The sequence below is a fragment of the Moschus berezovskii genome, chromosome 25 (assembly GCF_049115385.1).
Source record: "Moschus berezovskii isolate FMDL1 chromosome 25, NW_MosBer_1.0, whole genome shotgun sequence".
Taxonomy (NCBI): domain Eukaryota; kingdom Metazoa; phylum Chordata; class Mammalia; order Artiodactyla; family Moschidae; genus Moschus; species Moschus berezovskii.
This window is the reverse complement of record NC_142484.1, coordinates 9,854,202-9,871,373: the sequence shown is the minus strand read 5'-3', so window position 1 is coordinate 9,871,373 and position 17,172 is coordinate 9,854,202. Positions and strand designations below refer to the sequence as shown.

The window sequence follows — 17,172 nt, the reverse complement described above, 5'->3', positions numbered from 1 at the left end:
TTGATCCTGGCAAAAATGCAAAAACTAACATAGTGATATAATGAACTGGAAAATAGCAAAGGGCATTTCTGGCATTTCATTAATGATTAATCAACCTCTTGTAGATGTTCTAGTATGTCCACTTGGAATCAGGTCCCTTTCTGGGATGAAGTTTACATCAATAGTGTTTTCCCAGCACATCCAGCGGTAGTTTAAGAGCAAATTGCTCTTCAGCGTTGTCACAGTACCTGTCCATTTGTGTGAGGTAGACTTTTGTCCCCATCTTACAGGTAAGTAACTGCTGCTGCTGCTAAGTCGCTTCAGTCGTGTCCGACTGTGTGTGACCCCATAGACGGCAGCCGACCAGGCTCCGCCGTCCCTGGGATTCTCCAGGCAAGAACACTGGAGTGGCTTGCCATTGCCTTCTCCGTAAGTAACTGAGATTGCCCCAAATAATGTAATCCCCATTGTGCAGTTTTCTATGTGCCTTCTAGATATCTGACTCCAGGATCCTGTACTGTTTCTTTCCTCTGACCCACACTTCATAAACGTATGACAATAGGAATGGGGGTGGGATGCCAAGGCGATGACCTATCTCCCAGGGAATTAACTGGAAATATTTCTTGAGCTGAGGAATTTCCTGAACATACCCCCAACTCCTCACCGGCATAAACCATCCTAAGCAGTAATTTTCCCAAACCAACCAACCTAGTTTCTTGTTAAAATAATCTCTAAGGCTGTGGCCAATCTGCAAAATGGAGGAAACCATCTCCTGTCACTGATACAAACGCAAATTTTTTTAATACTGCTAAAGAAAAGCAGTCTTGGGCTTCCCCGGTGGCTCAGTGGTAAAGAATCTGCCTGCCAATGCAGGAGACACAGGTTCAAAATCCCTGGTCTAGGAAGATCCCATATGCTGAGAAGCAACTAAGCCCCTGCACTACAACTATTGAGTCTGTGCTCTAGAGCCTGGTAACTGCAACTACTGAGGCCACGAGCCACAACTACTGAAGTTCGAGCGCCCTAGAGCCCATGCTCTGCAACAAGAGAAGCCGCCATAATGAGAAGCCCATGCACTGCAGTGAAGAGTAGCCCCCAGTCTCCACAACTGAAGAAAAGTCCACGCAGCAGTGAAGACCTAGCACAGCCAAAAATAAATTTTAAAAAAAGAAAAGCAGTCTTCAGTGTGAGAACATCTAAAAGTGAAGTCACTCAGTTCTGTCTGACTTTGCGACCATGGACTGTAGCCTACCAGGCTCTTCTGTCCATGGGATTTTCCAGGCGAGAGTACTGGAGTGGGTTGCCATTTCCTTCTCCAGAACATCTAACATACAGCTATTTCCAGAGGGACCCCATTAGCTCTAGTCACCACTGAACTAGGGCCACTAAAGTCTGACGATCTTGCTGGGTTCCTTCATGACATACTGGCATCAAGCAAGCTGATGAAGGCTTGCACTCACTCATTCTGCTCAACCAGTGAGGTATAGGCTGAAAACGTCAGGTCCTCGGGCTTTTAAGGGTCTGTGATTCAGGCCAGAACTAGAATCCAGATACCAACAGTAATTAATGGTTTCTCTCTTTATTGTTTCTTTTATCAAAACCTGTCACAGCTGGGGGCCAAAAGGAAGTAAAAAAAAATTCCCACAAATATCCCCACCCCCTTGTCCCCAGTGAGTTCTCCCCTACCCGCTACCCAGGGCCTTGGGCCAGCCCTGGGCACACATGATCATGTCCCCCACCCTCAGCCTCCTCCCAGCAATAAATACAGGTGACCGTGATTCCATGAAACCACAACTGATTTCTCCATCTTGAATGCCCCTCAAGGGGACAAAATTTTAGGAGGCAAAAGAAGTCTTGCTCACCCCCCTCTTGAGGAGTGTAAACTTCTTTCCCCCAAGGGACAGGAGCGGTAGAACGCCCCTGTCAGAACCGCAGCAGCTCTAGATAGAAGCAGGGAGAGGAAAGGTTGGGATGCCAGGGAAGAGAATGATTTACAGCAACCTCACTCCTTTGATCCATTCATCCCTTCTCAGGGTAAGGGGTGGTCCCAGAGTATCAGGGGAGGGCTGACAACAGAGAAGAACCAGGAGGAAGAAATAAAAGGATGGAGGAGCAGTCTGGTGGGGAAGGGAGGGGAAGGAGAAGAGGAGGCCCAAAGCTGCCGTCATCTTCTTCCAAGAAATGGCATCAACACGCAAGGGGAGCAAATGGAGAGGGTGTGGGGGAGACTGAGGGCTCCCAAAAGAAAGCAAAGGGCAGCAAGAGCCCTGTGATCCCCGGGTCTTCACAGGCAAACGTGCTCCAGTTAGAGCAACAGGATATTTGGAGATGAAGGGAGATTTAATGTCAATGGGGTGGGAGAGGTCGGGAGATCACAAAAGAAATTCAGAGCCCAGGGACAGCCCTCTCATCCTGCCCAGATGCTGGCAGAACCTGGACCTTGAGATCAGAAAGGTGAAGTCTGGGGAAGGTCAAACTCCAGGGCAGAAGGAAGAGTAACTGTCATGACCATCACACCCCACCCCAACATCCCTTCAGTTATCGCAGGTGAATAGTCCAGTCAGATGCCACGCTGATGCCAGGCTTGCGCAGGATCAACACCGAGGTCTCCGGGTCATGCTGGAAGGACAGGCGGCTTTCGGGAGATCCTGATGGAGGAGGAAGAAAGAGTGCCAGGATCAAAGAGCAATTACTTTTCCATAGGCAGGGGTCCCCAACCTGGGGGCCAGATCACTCACCTTTTGTCTGGAGTACCACGGTTGCTGGCTTTCCAGCCCCTATTATCACCACCCGCTCAATCCAGATTGGTGTCTCAAAGTGGCCTTTGGGGTCTGCGGAGCTGGAGGAAGCAAAAACGGACAGCCAACAGGAAAACAATTATCAGAGCAGAAAGGAGGAGAGCAGAGCAAGGTCATGACAGGAGAGCACAGTGAGCTATGCACATCCCAGGGCCCAGCCTCCTCCTCCTGCAAAGGCTGCCAAGGAAGAAAGGACTTCCTCCTTACCTGGAGACCAGGGTGTTGCCAGAGAATGAGAAACGACGCAGCAGGAACTCATGGCGAGTCTGATAGTTGAACGTGTGCCCATCATCTAGAAAGAGCTCTCCTTGGGCCGTACCCTGAGCAGGAAGTGGGACAGGTGAGAGCCTGAGCCCCACAGGGAGTGAGGAGCACCTGCCCTGGGGGACTCATCCCAGGAGGGTGTGCGGACGGAGGCAGCGGCTCCCTGCCCAGCGCTCACCTGGAGGCTGAGTGCGACGAAAAGAGTGATGGGGTCGTCCCTCATGCAGTCTGCAGAGCGCCGCACTCGCATCCACCGGGGCACGATGGTCCCTCCACGCTGGAACACGGGGATCTAGGGCGAGACCAGTGCTGGCATGAAGCAGCGGTGCTGTACCTCTTGCAAGTCTGTGCTCCCTTAGGAACTGGACTCCAGCATACACACTTTCTCCCCTTCTGGAAACCTAGAGGCACATGGAGCTGGCGGGTGGGCCAGGCATACTCACACTGCTTAGAGTTACAGGCAGGTACAGGGTCTGCGGACCATGATACTTCTGGTAGCTCTGAACGTCATACCATACCTGTGTGTGCAGAAGATAGCCTCGGTCACTCGCTGCACAGAGGACCCCGCTCTCTTCACCCTCTCTGACATCCACCTTCTTTCCCCACCATGCCCTTCCTTAACTCACCTCCCCTTGGCCAGGCAGATAGACCTGCACACCATGAGCCTCAGAGTCTGATACAGGGTGAACCAGCAATGCATCCCCTAAAACATGGCAGAATTCACTCTGAATTGGGGGGATCGGTTCCCAAAGAGAGAGCCCTAAAGCACCTGCCCCCTTGCACCAGCGGCCTCTGACCCTCCTCCCTTCCTGCATATCCACAGACATATCCCCCACAGTGCTTGCTTCTTCTCAGCCCTACCCCAACCCACCACTAACTGTCCTTGTTTCTCACCAAGCAGGAACTGATCATCTATGCTGAAAGTGGTCACATCCTTAGGATAATGCACCCACAGGGGCCTAGGAAGGAAGCAAGACAAGAAAGGAAGACAGCTGCTGTTTTGGTGGAAGTCAAAGCTGCTACCCCAGGAACTGGCAATAAGAAGAGCACAGGGGTCAGACCTGGATCTGGCAGCCAGTAACGCTTCAGCTATGCAACCTAACCTTGGACCAGACATCCGGTTTCCCAACCCACCTCCCTGCTGCCTCCTACCCACTCCTTCTGCAGAGCGACCTTCCAGTGGCCACTTTATTATCCTGGCCTGTAAGGTCCTCCAGGATCAGGTCGTATTTTCCACTCCACCTCACCTACCTCTCCCTCTGGTTCGTTACCCCTGAGACACACTGTTTTTTTTCCTACCCCTGGAACATACCAAACTGGTTTCCATTTCATAATGTATGCACTTGCAATCTTTCCTACTTGGAACATTCTTCCTCTGGATCACAAGTGGCTGTCTTACTCATCAGACAAGCCTCATCTTTACATGGCCTGTTTGTGGAACTTAATTCCATTACCCTGTTCTACTTTTTACAAACAGCTTGTCAGTGTTGACAATTTTCATATTTACATATTTGTCTACACGTCTCTCTGTCTTCCTCACAAGGATAGGACACTTGTCTAACTTGTTTCAGGCTCTGCGGGGAGTGATGGATGATGCCTGGCATGTCATAAGCACTTAGGGACGTTTACTGCTATTCATCCCCACTGGTCTCTTCTCACTCTTCCCCTTGCAATCAGATTTCCCTCCTTTACAAGGCCCTGGCGAATGAAGAAAAGAGCCCACAGATGGAGCCCCATCCCCACTGTCTTCCCAGCCACCTCAGTCCACTCTCCACAGACCCAAGTGAATGCCTTACCTCATGACCGGGATCCCCTCGCGATGGGACTGATAGAAGAGGGTATACCAGAAAGGCAGTAAGGAGTATCGCTGGCCCAGGGCATCTCGAATTATGTCATGGTACTGAGACGGTAACAGCCACGGTTCTCGCCGACCAGTGTCCAGGTGGGCATGAGCCCGGAAGAATGGCTGGTAGGCACCCATCTGGTACCAGCGCACAAGCAGCTCTGGCTCTGGATTTTTGAAGAAGCCGCCCACATCCGCTGGAGAGGGGAGGAAGAAAGCCAGTTGGAAAGAGGGTGAAGGAGGGCTAAGGAACCACCAAAGGCCCCGGCCTAGACTACTGGTTCTCTGCTCAAGCCTCGGGTCCATCTGTGCCCTCTACCTGGCCCCTCTCCCACCAAACCAAGGTCCCAGATTCCTCCTCCTCTCACCTCCACAGAAGGAAAGTCCCACTAGCCCCAAGCTGAGACACATAGGAATCGAGATTTTCATGTGGTCCCATTCAGCAGCATTGTCCCCTGTCCACACGGCTCCTGAGGAAGAGAAGCGGGAGGGAGTTTACACACGGTGAAGGGTTGGCCTTTAAGAGAGCGGACCTCTCTGACCTGTCACACCTGCACTGGGGCCCCCAAGGTCCTACTGAAAGTGGCGGAGTTCACCAGAGCACTCAAACAGGGACTGGCCACCCCATATCCTGCCTCCCTTTAAATGCGCACCACTCAAAGGATGGCTGCATGGACAGACCTCCCCTAGAACCAGAGCCAGGTCCCTCTGCCAAATCTCTCCTCGAAATCTTACCGAAGCGCTGGGAGCCAGCGAAGAAAGCCCTGCTCAGGACAAAGGGGCGTTCGAGGCCCCTGGAGCGCAGCGCCAGGCCATCGGCCGTCGCCATGTGCTGCGTGGGAACAGGAGAGAGGGGGTAAGGGGCGCGGCCAGCCAGGCCAGAGCCGGGCCTCGGCCTCGGTCTCCCCTCAGTCCCTCACCACGTAGAGGCCATAGATGTTGTGCACGTCTCGGTGCTCCCAGCCCCCGTAGTGCTGAGCATCCTTGAGCATGGTGACCTCAGGACCGTTGAACACAGACGGTTCGTTCATGTCATTCCAGACATAGAGGTTGGGAGCCGAGCCCTGAGAACACAAGGCAGAAAATGGGAACAGGGGACAGAGGAGAGGAAGAAGACGAACAGTGTGAGGGCAGAGAGCTCCTAGGAGTCCAGAGAGATGCACCTCTCAGGGTCCTCCCAGGATCATCAAAGGGCCCTGATATCTTACAAGCAAATAACCACAGCAGGGTTGGCAGGCAGAGACTGACTCCAAGAGGTAGTGTGGGAAAGACAGGCTGCCGTACCTCGTAATTGTCAAAGTGAAACATGTTAGCCCACCAGGCCCTCATCCTGGGATTGGTGAAATCAGGGTAACCAGCTGCGCCTAGAATTCAAGGATGGCTTTCAACCCACGAAGGGCAAACCGGCCTCCATGCTAGCTCCCCGGTCTCCCAATCGTCCCCCTTCATTTCTGGGCCCACCTACCTGGCCAGCACCAGCCTTCGTAGTCAGAGCCATCCCGGGTTTTAACGTACAGACCCAGGTTCTGCAACTCTTCGTGTACGCGGTAGCCAGAGTCCACCTTGATGTGGGGGTCCACAATGGCCACCAGCTGTGGGCAAGGACCATGGGTGGTCAGAGCTCTCCAGGGCTATCATGCCTGAGAAAACCAACCACGGCTGCAGCCCTCTTACCTTCCGCCTCTTGGAGGCCAAATGCTCAAGCATGTTGCGGGGCTGAGGGAAACGGCTGGGGTCCCAGGTGAAATACCGCTTGCCATCGGCATGTTCAATGTCCAGCCAGATGACATCGCAAGGCAGGTTGTGATCATCGAAACCCTGATCCACTTCCAGAACGTCAGCCTCATCCCGATAGTTCCAGCGGCTCTGGTGGTAGCCGAGGGAGAAGAGCGGGGGCAATGCCTGGGTCCCTGCAGGTTCGGGGTGGGGGGGACGGGGTCACAGCAGGGTCAGGCTCAACCTGGAGCCAATGGAGATGCTCAGAAATTCAGGGAGATACAAGGGGACCGGGCCAGAGAATAGGCCGAAGCACAGGACTGCTGAAAACTCACAGTCACCCATCTCAGGGAGACAAGGATCAGGAAAGCAGGCTGCAGGCTGACGGAGTAGGGGGGCCACATACCTGTGAGACTAGCGTACTGCCGGAAGACATCGAAGGCAGAGGGCCCGAGCATCAGGAAGACATCGATGATGCCGCTCTCAGACATCCAGCGAACGTCCGTCTGTGGAGTCTCCCCAGAGCCCTGCAGGTAGTCCAGCATCTTCCCAAACAGGGTCTGCAGGGAGGACCAGAGAGAGGTCCGACCCCACCCTCCTGCTTCCCAAGCCAGTGTTCTCCTGAGGGCTCTCACAGCGGGCTCCTTGAGCCACTTCGGGCTGGGGTTAAATGTCACCTCCTCAGTGAGGCTTCCCTCAGCCCCCTCACAAGCAGTCCTGCCCATCCTCCCCCAACCGCTGTATTTCTTTCACGGCACTTACCACCACTGAGCTCATCTGGACCTGTTACCTATTTAACCTCTGTCCTCTTCCTTGCCTAACTCAACATACAGTATATTCCCCACATAGATAAAAGGGTCTAGCTCTTAATGCAAACTCAATAACAAACATATTGATGATAAATGAAGAAAAGGAAACACCTTCCCCATGGGTGTGTGTCTTCTGGGAGTGACTGGGGAACTCATATGCTGCTCATGAGGCCAAGGCCCGTCTCTCACCCAATTCCCAACAAGTACCTAGACAGGCCACCCTACCAGCCTCTTCAAAGCAAATGGCCCAGCACTGGCTCTGGCTCAAGGCCCACTGATCCCTCCCCACGCCTGTGCTCTCACCTTCCCGGCAGTGTTGGAGGATATGTCAACCCAGGTCTCTGCAGCGTTGAGCCAGAAGATGCCCAGGTCCCGAAGGGGGCTGTGTGCCAGGAGCACAGGCACAGACCCGTACAGGGCCATGCGGTTGTACAGCTCATACTGGAACACGTCCAAATTGTAGAGGCGATACGGCTCCCCACCCCTGCAGGCAGGCAGACAGACCAGCCGGTGACCGTGGCACACACAGCCCCCAGACAAAGATGAAGGATAAACACTGACCCCTCTGCCCTTTCTCCAAGCAGAAAGTCTGACTGCCAAAGGCGCCCTGGGCATGGGAAGTGATCCAGGCTCACCCGGAGTGTCCAATCTGTATGCACATTCCCCACAGTCCTGACTGTTGACCCGCTCCCTCCCCCGACCTTGACGTCACTCCAGGACTCACTCGGTGACTTTCAGCCTGAGGCTGTCCGCATGCTCGGGGATCCCATACACATGCTCCATGCCTGGCAGAGAGAAGTCCAAACTCACAGACATGGGGCCTAGAAGAAAAGCAAAAGATAAGCTCTGGAGCTGCTGCTTGACAAGGACTCCCTGTGCCTCTGCTCAAGCCTCTCCCAGCCCCTACCGTAAGGCTTGCTGTCAGAGTGAGTTTTGAACGTCTCTTCCCAGGCTCCTGGCTCATCATGCTCTGGCTTCCCCTGGGTCTCATCTGGCTGGAAGAAGAAAAGTGGACCACTGCCCAATCACACACCAGTTCTCTCTCTTTCCTTGCCTGTTTTCTAAATCCCATCCCTAATGGCAAGACTAAACTCACATTTCTTGTGGGCCTTTCCCCTCCGACCTCCCAGCCAGCCCTGTGCTCCAACTACCCACCCTCACCGACTTGCCTTGTCGTCATCCCCAGGTGTTTCCTCAGGCTGGGCCCCATCGCCCTCAGCTGGTTCTTTTGATCCTTGCCTGGAAGGTAGGAGAGCTGTCTGCTCCAATCCAGAGGGGGCAGGGACGAGGGGCTAGTGGAAGGAGGGGTGAGGGAATAGAGAGCCAAGGGTCCAAAGGAACGAAGGCATTGGAGGAAGGGACTGAATGTTAAAGCTTGGAGAGGGACCCCCAGTGAGCAGGTAAGTGTGCAGAGGATGGGGAGAGACATGAGAGCGGGAAATGAGAAGTAAATGCCACCTGAGATGCCTTCCAAACACAGGCTCAACCACCAGCCTCTGCCAGCGTTCCAGAAGAGACAGGCAGGCAGGTTCAAGGGCGTGGGTTCGGAACGCCAGTCCTGGCCCTGCTGCCTCTACCAAGAGACTCTGACCCCACCTTCCCTCACTGGGCTTCAGCCTCTTGGCCTGACACAGGGTTTTGCAAAGGCCACTGAGTCATAACCATGGTCAAGCCTCTACACACGGTCAGGCTTATATGTAGGGACTTAAGAGATTCTGCCAAAGAATGCTTTTAAGGGCAGCTGGCAAGCAGCTCTGCCCAGGGCCTCAGTGCATGCCAGCTGAGAGCCAGGAACTCCAGCAACAAGCAGCATCTCTCCACCCTCTGGCAAAGCAAGACGCTCCTTACACTCCTCAAGGACGCTAAACATTTCATCTTCCTTCTCCCAGGGGGCTCCCAGTCAGGGGAATGGGGGACAGGAACCAGAGACCATATAGCTGGGGTAAATGGGCGAATGAAGGGCAGGGCATGGAAAGGTCTGGGGCACCTTCCTTGGGGGCCAGAGTGAAGGGCGGGTAAGGGCAGAGGAACAGATACAGTACCAATGGTCATGGATTTACCTAGAGAAAACGTTCTTGATCCTATCCCAAATGCTACCGAGCGTGAGACTAACTTTATCCGAGAAACTGGGGCAGGAGGAGATGGGTAGGGAAGGGGAAAAGGAAGCACAAAACCAACACAAAAACAGAAACATAAAAGTGAGTTTCAGTCGACAAACTTCCAGAGATGGGGCGGGGGAAGAAATTAAAAACAAAAAACAAAAAAACAAAACAAAAACAAAAAAAAGGAAGAAAATAAATCTGGGAAATGTGATGGTGTAAGAGGGGGAAGAGGGAAAGGCAGATCTAGGCAGGCCTCCCTGAGGAGGTGCCCAGGGTACAGACAACGGACAAAAGTGACTGCCTCCTGGTCTGTACAGGAAATGGAGAAAACTTCGACCCAGGTCTGCTTCCTACCCTCCCTGTTGGTCAGTATCTCCCAGCCCCCAGCCCCAACCTGGCTGCACTGCCAACCTGTCTCCTCCCAGGAACCCAGTGCCAGACCCTACACCACCTCTAGGTTCTTTCACACTAGGTCTCCTTCAGTGCTTGAGCCCTGTACTCACGAGACCCTGGGGGTCCTCTGGTGCTCTACATTTAAGAGTCCTCGGGCATTGACACTGAGCAGAAGACTGCGGTCCTCCAGTAGGTCAAGGCGGAATGGCCGTGCTGTCAAGATGATTTTATAGGGTCCCTCAGCGATGGTGAGCTCCACACTGTTGTCATCCCGGCCAGAGACAGACAGCCTAGGAAAGAGATCAAAAGAACATAAGGACGTGCAGAGTGCCAAGAGCAGTCATGACACTCAGCAGAGGGGCAAGTGCTAAGAGCTAGACAGAAAGTGTGGTAACACTACACGACAGACAAGTTTGACCAAAGGAACCAAAGAAAGAGCCGGAAACAGACCCAGGCATACTCAGAACCTTGAAAGGTAACAGACATGGTAGCAGATCAGTGAGGTCAGGAGGAAAAACGATAACGGTAACAAGAAAAACACATTTTCTGTAGAGGAAACAAATGGTATCACAACCCTATCTTGTTTCAGATACAACAACTCCAAACAGATTATGACTTAAAATTTTCAAGTAAAACCTTTAGAAGAAAATATAAAGAAACGTTTTTCTGACTCTGTGGTAGAGAAAGATTATTTAAACACAACTTAGAAACTGAACACCAGACTAATATACCTGACAACATAAACTTCAGAGTTTTGGTTTATTGATAGATACCTTCAGGGTAGTCAAAAACAAGAAAAAACTCTGAGAAACTGTCCCAATCTAGAGGAGTCTAAGCAGACTTGACAACTAAATATAAAACAGAATCCTAAATGGGACTGTCGGGCAGAAAAAAGACATTAGGTTAAAAACTAAGGAAACAATAAAATATGGGCTTTAAGCTACAAGGATATATTGTACAACTCAAGAGAATATAATCAATATTTTATAGTAACTATAAATGGGGTAAGACCTTTAAATACTGTGAATCACTACATTATACACCTGTGGATGCTGATTGCAGCCATGAAATTAAAAGACGCTTACTCCTTGGAAGGAAAGTTATGACCAACCTAGATAGTATATTAAAAAGCAGAGACATTACTTTGCCAACAAAGGTCCGTCTAGTCAAGGCTATGGTTTTTCCAGTGGTCATGTATGGATGTGAGAGTTGGACTGTGAAGAAAGCTGATCGCCGAAGAATTGATGCTTTTGAACTGTGGTGTTGGAGAAGACTCTTGAGAGTCCTTTGGACTGCAAGGAGATCCAACCAGTCCATTCTAAAGGAGATCAATCCTGGGTGTTCATTGGAGGGACTGATGCTAAAGCTGAAACTGCAATACTTTGGCCACCTCATGCGATGAGTTGACTCACTGGAAAAGACTCTGATGCTGGGAAAGACTGGGGGCACGAGGAGAAGGGGATAACAGAGAGTGAGATGGCTGGATGGCATCATCGTCTCGATGGACATGAGTTTGAGTGAACTCCGGGAGTTGGTGATGGACAGGGAGGCCTGGCATGCTGTGATTCATGGGGTCGCAAAGAGTTGGACACGACTGAGCGACTGAACTGAACTTACATAATAGTGTACATCAACTACACTTCAACTAAAAAAATGAAAAAATCAAAATTAAAAAAATTTTTTTAAAGAACTTTAGTTAACAATAATGATCTATTCATTAAGCATGACAAATATACAACAATGATGTTACACAACAGGGGAACATAGGAATTCAAGGTATAGAGGAAGTCTCATAATATTCTTATAACTTTCCTATAAATCTAAAATTATTCTATAATTTGAGAAAAGTGAAAAGATAAGCTACAACCCAGGAAAATACAGCTGTAAAACATGTATATAATGAAGAACTGGTATCAAGACTAATGAATTTCTACAAATCAGCGAAGACAAACAACATGAAAGGAAAATGAGCAGAGCCATAAACTTCCAATTCACAGAAGAGTAAACCAGAATGACAGATAAATAGATAAAGATGAGGACATGCTCAATATATCATTAATAAACTGGAAAGACAAGCAAGCCAAGACCATCACATGGTATCATCCTACAGCCCTTCCACGGACAAAAATTAAGTCCAACAGTACCAAGGGCTGGAGAAGATGCAGTTCAGTAAATCTCATACATTGCTGGTGGGAGTGTACATTGGCAAGCCACTTTGGCTTTATCTTGGAAAGCTGATTATTTCCATATTCTACACTGTAGTTCTCTTAGCTACACATCACAGAGAAACTCCTGCACAGGGAGACAGGAGACAGGGACAGGAATGCTCAAGCCAACACTGTGAAGAGTAAAACACGGGAAAGAACCCAAATGCCCATCAACACAGAAATGGAGAAGTTAGGTTGGGATATAGTCATATAACATAATACTATACAGCAGTAAAAATGAATTTCTAGAGCTACATGCAACAGAGTTAAATACGTAAGTGAAAAAAAGGAAATCCCAGAAGACCTCATTCACTAAAATACTTTCCCTACAAAGCTCAAAACAAACAAAATCACGTAACTTATCGCTTAGGCACATGCACGTACGCACGCACGCATGTGTGTTTATACAGACACGCACACTGTGAGAACAAAACACCAGGGGAGCAATGAACTTCTGCGTAACAATCCCTCTGGAGGAGCCAGGGGCACAGGGTAGTAAGATGCATGTGTCTGGGTTGGGTGAAGAGTTTATCTTGTTATTTTCCAAGTTAAATACTGAACAGAGAGCCACGCACGGAATAATGACAGTGTCATGGCCCAAGTACTTGAATAATCCTATCCCGAATATCTGGGGAGAAAGAGAGGAGGGAGGAAGGGAGGGAGGGAGGAAAGAAAGAAAAAAAGACAACAGAAAAGAGAATAAGTGGACAAGACAAGACAGTGGGACAGGACAGGAAGGGGAGGGAGGAGCCAGTTACAGAGACACTGTGTTCCTGGAAAGCAAGTTCCATGGCCTTGCTGATTTCCTCTTGTGCTGAGAAAGCTGTATTTGTCTGCTGAATGCACAAAGATAAAGGGTCAGAGAAATCAAGCAAAGGAGCTCCCTGGAGGTCCAGTGCTTAAGACTCTGCTTTCACTGCTGAGGGTGCAGATTCAATCCCTGGTGGGGGAACTAAGATCCCACAAGCCATGTGGCTCGGCCAATCAATCAAGAGAGAAAAGAACTGAAACAAAGGAAGAGGTGAAGAAAGGCTGAGGAGAGCAGCAAGGTGCTCTTCATCTATTATCCCGACGTGGAAAAGAAAGTCAGCCGCCAAATAAAGGTTCCTTAGGAAGGAGGAAAGGGCCATGAAGATGGCTGTGTTTCTCAGGGGAAATTTACCCAGCTGTTGGGGGATCAGCCACCAGCACATCCGGCACACGGTATCGGGGCCGGCGGGGCTCGAGTTCATCGATCCTGATGCGAGTCATGTTCTTTTGAAGTCCTTGGAGCTCCAGCACCAGCACCACCTGTGGGGGCAGAGGTCAGGGAGTGGAGAAAGGAAAGAGCTGCACCAAGGAATGCCCTCTGAACCCACTTTGCTCCTGAGGGGATCTCCCCCTTCTAGCCATTTGCCTAAGGGATCTGAGATCTGAATTCCTCACAAAGTAAAAGTCCCACAGTTAAATGGTATGGGATGTGGGCCATAGGTTTCCCCTTCCCCAATTACCCCATGGCCATTTCTCCACCCCCACCTGACTCTTCCTTTTCGCCCCTGACCTTGGTGACTTCGTTGATCAGATGGACTGTGAGCGCATCAGGACCAAGCTGCAGAGAGTCCAGTAAGGCTCGGTAGGGAGAATGGCCTGGCCGTATGCTTCGCTGCCTCCTGTCAGGTGAAACAATTGAGAAGGGGGTAGGGTTCCCCAAGGCCCCTAAGTCCTTCTATCAGCTGCAGTGACCCACGCTACCTCACCTGCCAGACACCTCCCACATTACCCTACTTTCCATTCCAATCTCCCAGAAATATCATACTTGCAAAAGGAACTCTCTTCACAGGTCTTAAAGTTGCTTCTATCCACAGCGAAGGTAATTCCCAGACAAACCCCTAAACAGGCCAGTACCAAAGCGGTCCAAGACCTAGAAGGAAAAGGACGACGAGGGAATAATCAGAGCAGGGTCAGAAAGGGCCTCACTTCAGAGGTGAAGGCCTTTTCCCACCACAACCCTAAAAGGGGAGCAAGCTAAGACTTCCACTAAACAGCAAAAGAAGGCAAACAGGACCCAGGGTTAAGTGTAAGGCCTGAGGAGTTGACTCACTCACACCTTCCCTTCAAAAGGCAGAGGAAGTGGACAAAGGATCCTTGGCCTTCAGAGGCCAGGTATTGACTCAGGTTACATCAGCCTCTCAGAGGAAAGGCACAGTAACAGCCAGTCCCAGGGGAGGTGGTGGTATCATATGTGTAGAACAGAGAAACAAAGTTAAGCCATGCCTTTCCATGGGCAAGATGCTGGGGGGAGTGACAGTGAAAAAAGTTAAAGATGTACCCTCAGCCAGCCTGCTGGTCACACTTCCTGGAGTCCTAACACCCCTAATGCTCTAATCATCCTGCTCCAGGACCTCCACTCCTGTGTCTCTGACGTAAGTCACCACCATCACCACCCGAGCTTGAAAAGAATAACGAGAGTTAACCTGCACTGGGCTTCCCTGTGGCTCAGCTGGGAAACAATCCGCCCGCAGTGCGGGAGACCTGGGTTCGACCCGTGGGTCGGGAAGACCCCCTGGAGAAGGGAAAGGCTACCCACTCCAGTATTCTGGCCTGGAGAATTCCGTGGACTGTATAGTCCATGGGGTCACAGAGAGTCGGACACAACTGGGCGATTTTCACTTTCAACTTGTACGGAGTCCTAATATACATCTAGGAGCCTGGCTAACTGCATTATATAGTTTTTAACTTTATCTGTAGTTTTCAGTAGTGTCAATGCCCAGGTCTCACCCCAAAGTTCTTATCTAACTGGACTGAAGTGGGACCTGGGCATCAGATTTTAAACTCCCCTAAATAATTCTAAGGTTTCTGGGGCAGCTCAGTGGTAAAGAATCTGCCTGCAATGCAGCCACCTTGGGTGGGAAAAATCCCCTGGAGAAGGAAATGGCGACCCACTCCTGTGTTCTTGCCTGGGAAATCCCATGGACAAAGGAGCCTGGCAGGCTACAGTCCACGGGGTCGCAAAGAGTTGGACACGACATAGCGACTAAACAATAACAAAACAGTTCTAATGGGCAACCAGTGTTCAGAACCAACTTTTTTATGCACTAGCTCTTTTCCCTTTGTTTTCTTGGTGACTGTAGGATTGGAATTTATCTCAGATGGGTACATTGAGACATAAAAGATTCAATAATTCATCCAAGACTGGACAGACAGTATGAGAAGCCAGCAGGATTGAACTCTGTGTGACTCTGGGGCTCAGGTACTTCATGATGTACAACACAGTGCACCAACCACCAGCAGGGCCTGCCTGACAGGGGACCATCATCCTAAGGTTACTGCAAACCTGACACTTCCCCAACATGCTATCAAATGACAGACAAGGGACTAACAGGCTTATTTAAGCAAGTTTGTTAAGGATATATTCTCCATTCTGAGTACATCCTGAACAGGCATTCTCCAACTTTAGTGTCTGTTAAGAGTTATGAGCAGTGACTGTTAAAATTCCCAGGTCCCAGGGAATCCGCATTTTTCCCAGTGACTGATCTAGAAGTACACTTTGAGAAAGTGTTCCATATAGGAGAGGGAAAAAAAAAATACAGACTTCTCACCACTCAAATCCTGCTACTTGCTAACAGGGTAGCCAAAGAGTAGGGCCTACTAAACACACGATATCCACCATTAGCCTCCGTATCTGCTGGAAAACTAAAGGTAAAGAAATTCACCAGAAAGGAGATTACGAACAGAGTAAGCTCTCCAGTTCCAGAAGAAAGAGCAAGGCACACCAGGCCAGGCAGAAAGGTGAGGAAAACACCAGGTTTTGTGGTTTAATAGGCCAAGCAGGAACAAGGAGCAGCAAAACAAGCAGAAGAAATGCTCCCAGAAAACTCAAAAGCAAGTGCCCCCCTCGCCCCCCAGCAGGAGTGACTGCAGCAGACACTCTGAGCCACTGACCCCATGTCTACCGGTCCAATGCAGAAGTAATCAGATGTACGTGAGTTAAATACTCTCTGGAGTCTTATTTACAACATCTATAAAATGGGTTTGGAGAGATGCCAATGTGGATAGGATTTCTGAAGATTTTTCAGATGTAACCTGTTGGAAGGCCCTAAGAACTCCGGAAGGCCTCGAACGCCTCTGAGCAAGTGGTGGTCACAAGACAAGGTTAGGAATGAGTCGCAGGGAAAGGTGCACCGTTTATTGTTTCAGATCACAGGTTTCCCGACTAGAATTTACGATCCATGCTTTTCCACTGCTGCCAAAAGTACACGCCTCTCCCCACCCTAATACATCCGTTAGATCCTGGTAAATACTTTGTGGCGCTGATTGACTGTTTCAAGCCTTTTTGTCAGTAATATTAACTAAAGAACGCAGACCAAACCATTGTTGTGTTTGAACATCATCATCCAGGTCGACTGTGAACTTACGAGATCCTGCCCCAGCCGTCCCCTCAGACCGTGAACACCGAACAAGCCAGAGATGGTGTCCACGTGAATACCAGGGCAGGGCAGAGTCCGGGCCTCTCGAGAGAAGGGCAAGGGCAGTGGAAAGCAAGACTGCCGGCTACGGTGCTTCCAGCCTGGCTGGGCGCCGCAAGGCAGCAGGTTGCATTCCCGGAGGCCGGGCCGCGTCTCATCCCCCGCCCCGATGGCTCCGCGCATTGCAGGAAAGAAGCGGCAGCGTTAACCGCCGCAATCCGCCAGGGAGGGCAGCGGCTGAGAGCGGCCCAGACCAAGAAGAACGCACGGCTGCGGCCTTCTAAAGCCACCGGTCCGGAGCCCCAGAAACAAGGGCCCCCCAGCGCCGCGCGGATCTAATGCGAGGAGGCTGGGGAAACCTGAGGCCGGCTCCCAGAGAAACACAGAGTCCTCACGAGGCCGGGGGTGGCGGAGTCTCAGGAGAACATACAGAAAGGAGAGATACGGAATTTAGGGGCCTGGGGGCGTCCCCTGCGTGCCCCCGGGATCCGAGCTCCTCACCGCCTCCTACGCGCCTCCACTGCCGCCACCGCCGCCATCTTGTGCCGGGTTTGCTCCTTGACCCGGAGCTTCCCCTCCCCCAGCGCGCGCTGAGCCACGTATCTTAGCGCCCGCC

The 17,172-nt window shown here is 50.9% G+C and overlaps 1 protein-coding gene across 3 annotated transcripts; it reads right to left on the bottom strand.

Annotated features, from left to right (window-relative positions):
* Positions 1-1,542: 1,542 nt before the first annotated feature.
* GANAB (glucosidase II alpha subunit) lies at positions 1,543-17,154 on the bottom strand. 3 transcript variants are annotated; one of them, XM_055415735.2, is made up of 25 exons: positions 17,058-17,154; positions 13,907-14,011; positions 13,652-13,760; positions 13,274-13,401; positions 10,015-10,194; positions 9,470-9,535; positions 8,575-8,648; positions 8,317-8,400; positions 8,134-8,230; positions 7,713-7,893; positions 7,007-7,127; positions 6,559-6,794; positions 6,350-6,476; positions 6,169-6,248; positions 5,805-5,948; positions 5,620-5,716; positions 5,253-5,354; positions 4,838-5,081; positions 3,936-4,000; positions 3,668-3,744; positions 3,485-3,559; positions 3,220-3,333; positions 2,985-3,097; positions 2,718-2,818; positions 1,543-2,627 (listed from the first exon to the last, which is right to left on the bottom strand). In XM_055415735.2, the coding sequence occupies exons 1-25, from the start codon at positions 17,093-17,095 to the stop codon at positions 2,518-2,520; spliced, it is 2,868 nt and encodes a 955-aa protein (XP_055271710.1). In that variant the 5' UTR covers positions 17,096-17,154; the 3' UTR covers positions 1,543-2,517. The 3 variants fall into 3 exon arrangements, with proteins under 3 accessions (XP_055271710.1, XP_055271709.1, XP_055271711.1); XM_055415734.2 differs by having other exon boundaries at positions 7,007-7,160; positions 17,058-17,153; XM_055415736.2 differs by lacking the exon at positions 9,470-9,535 and having other exon boundaries at positions 7,007-7,160; positions 17,058-17,153.
* Between the last annotated feature and the right edge of the window lie 18 nt (positions 17,155-17,172).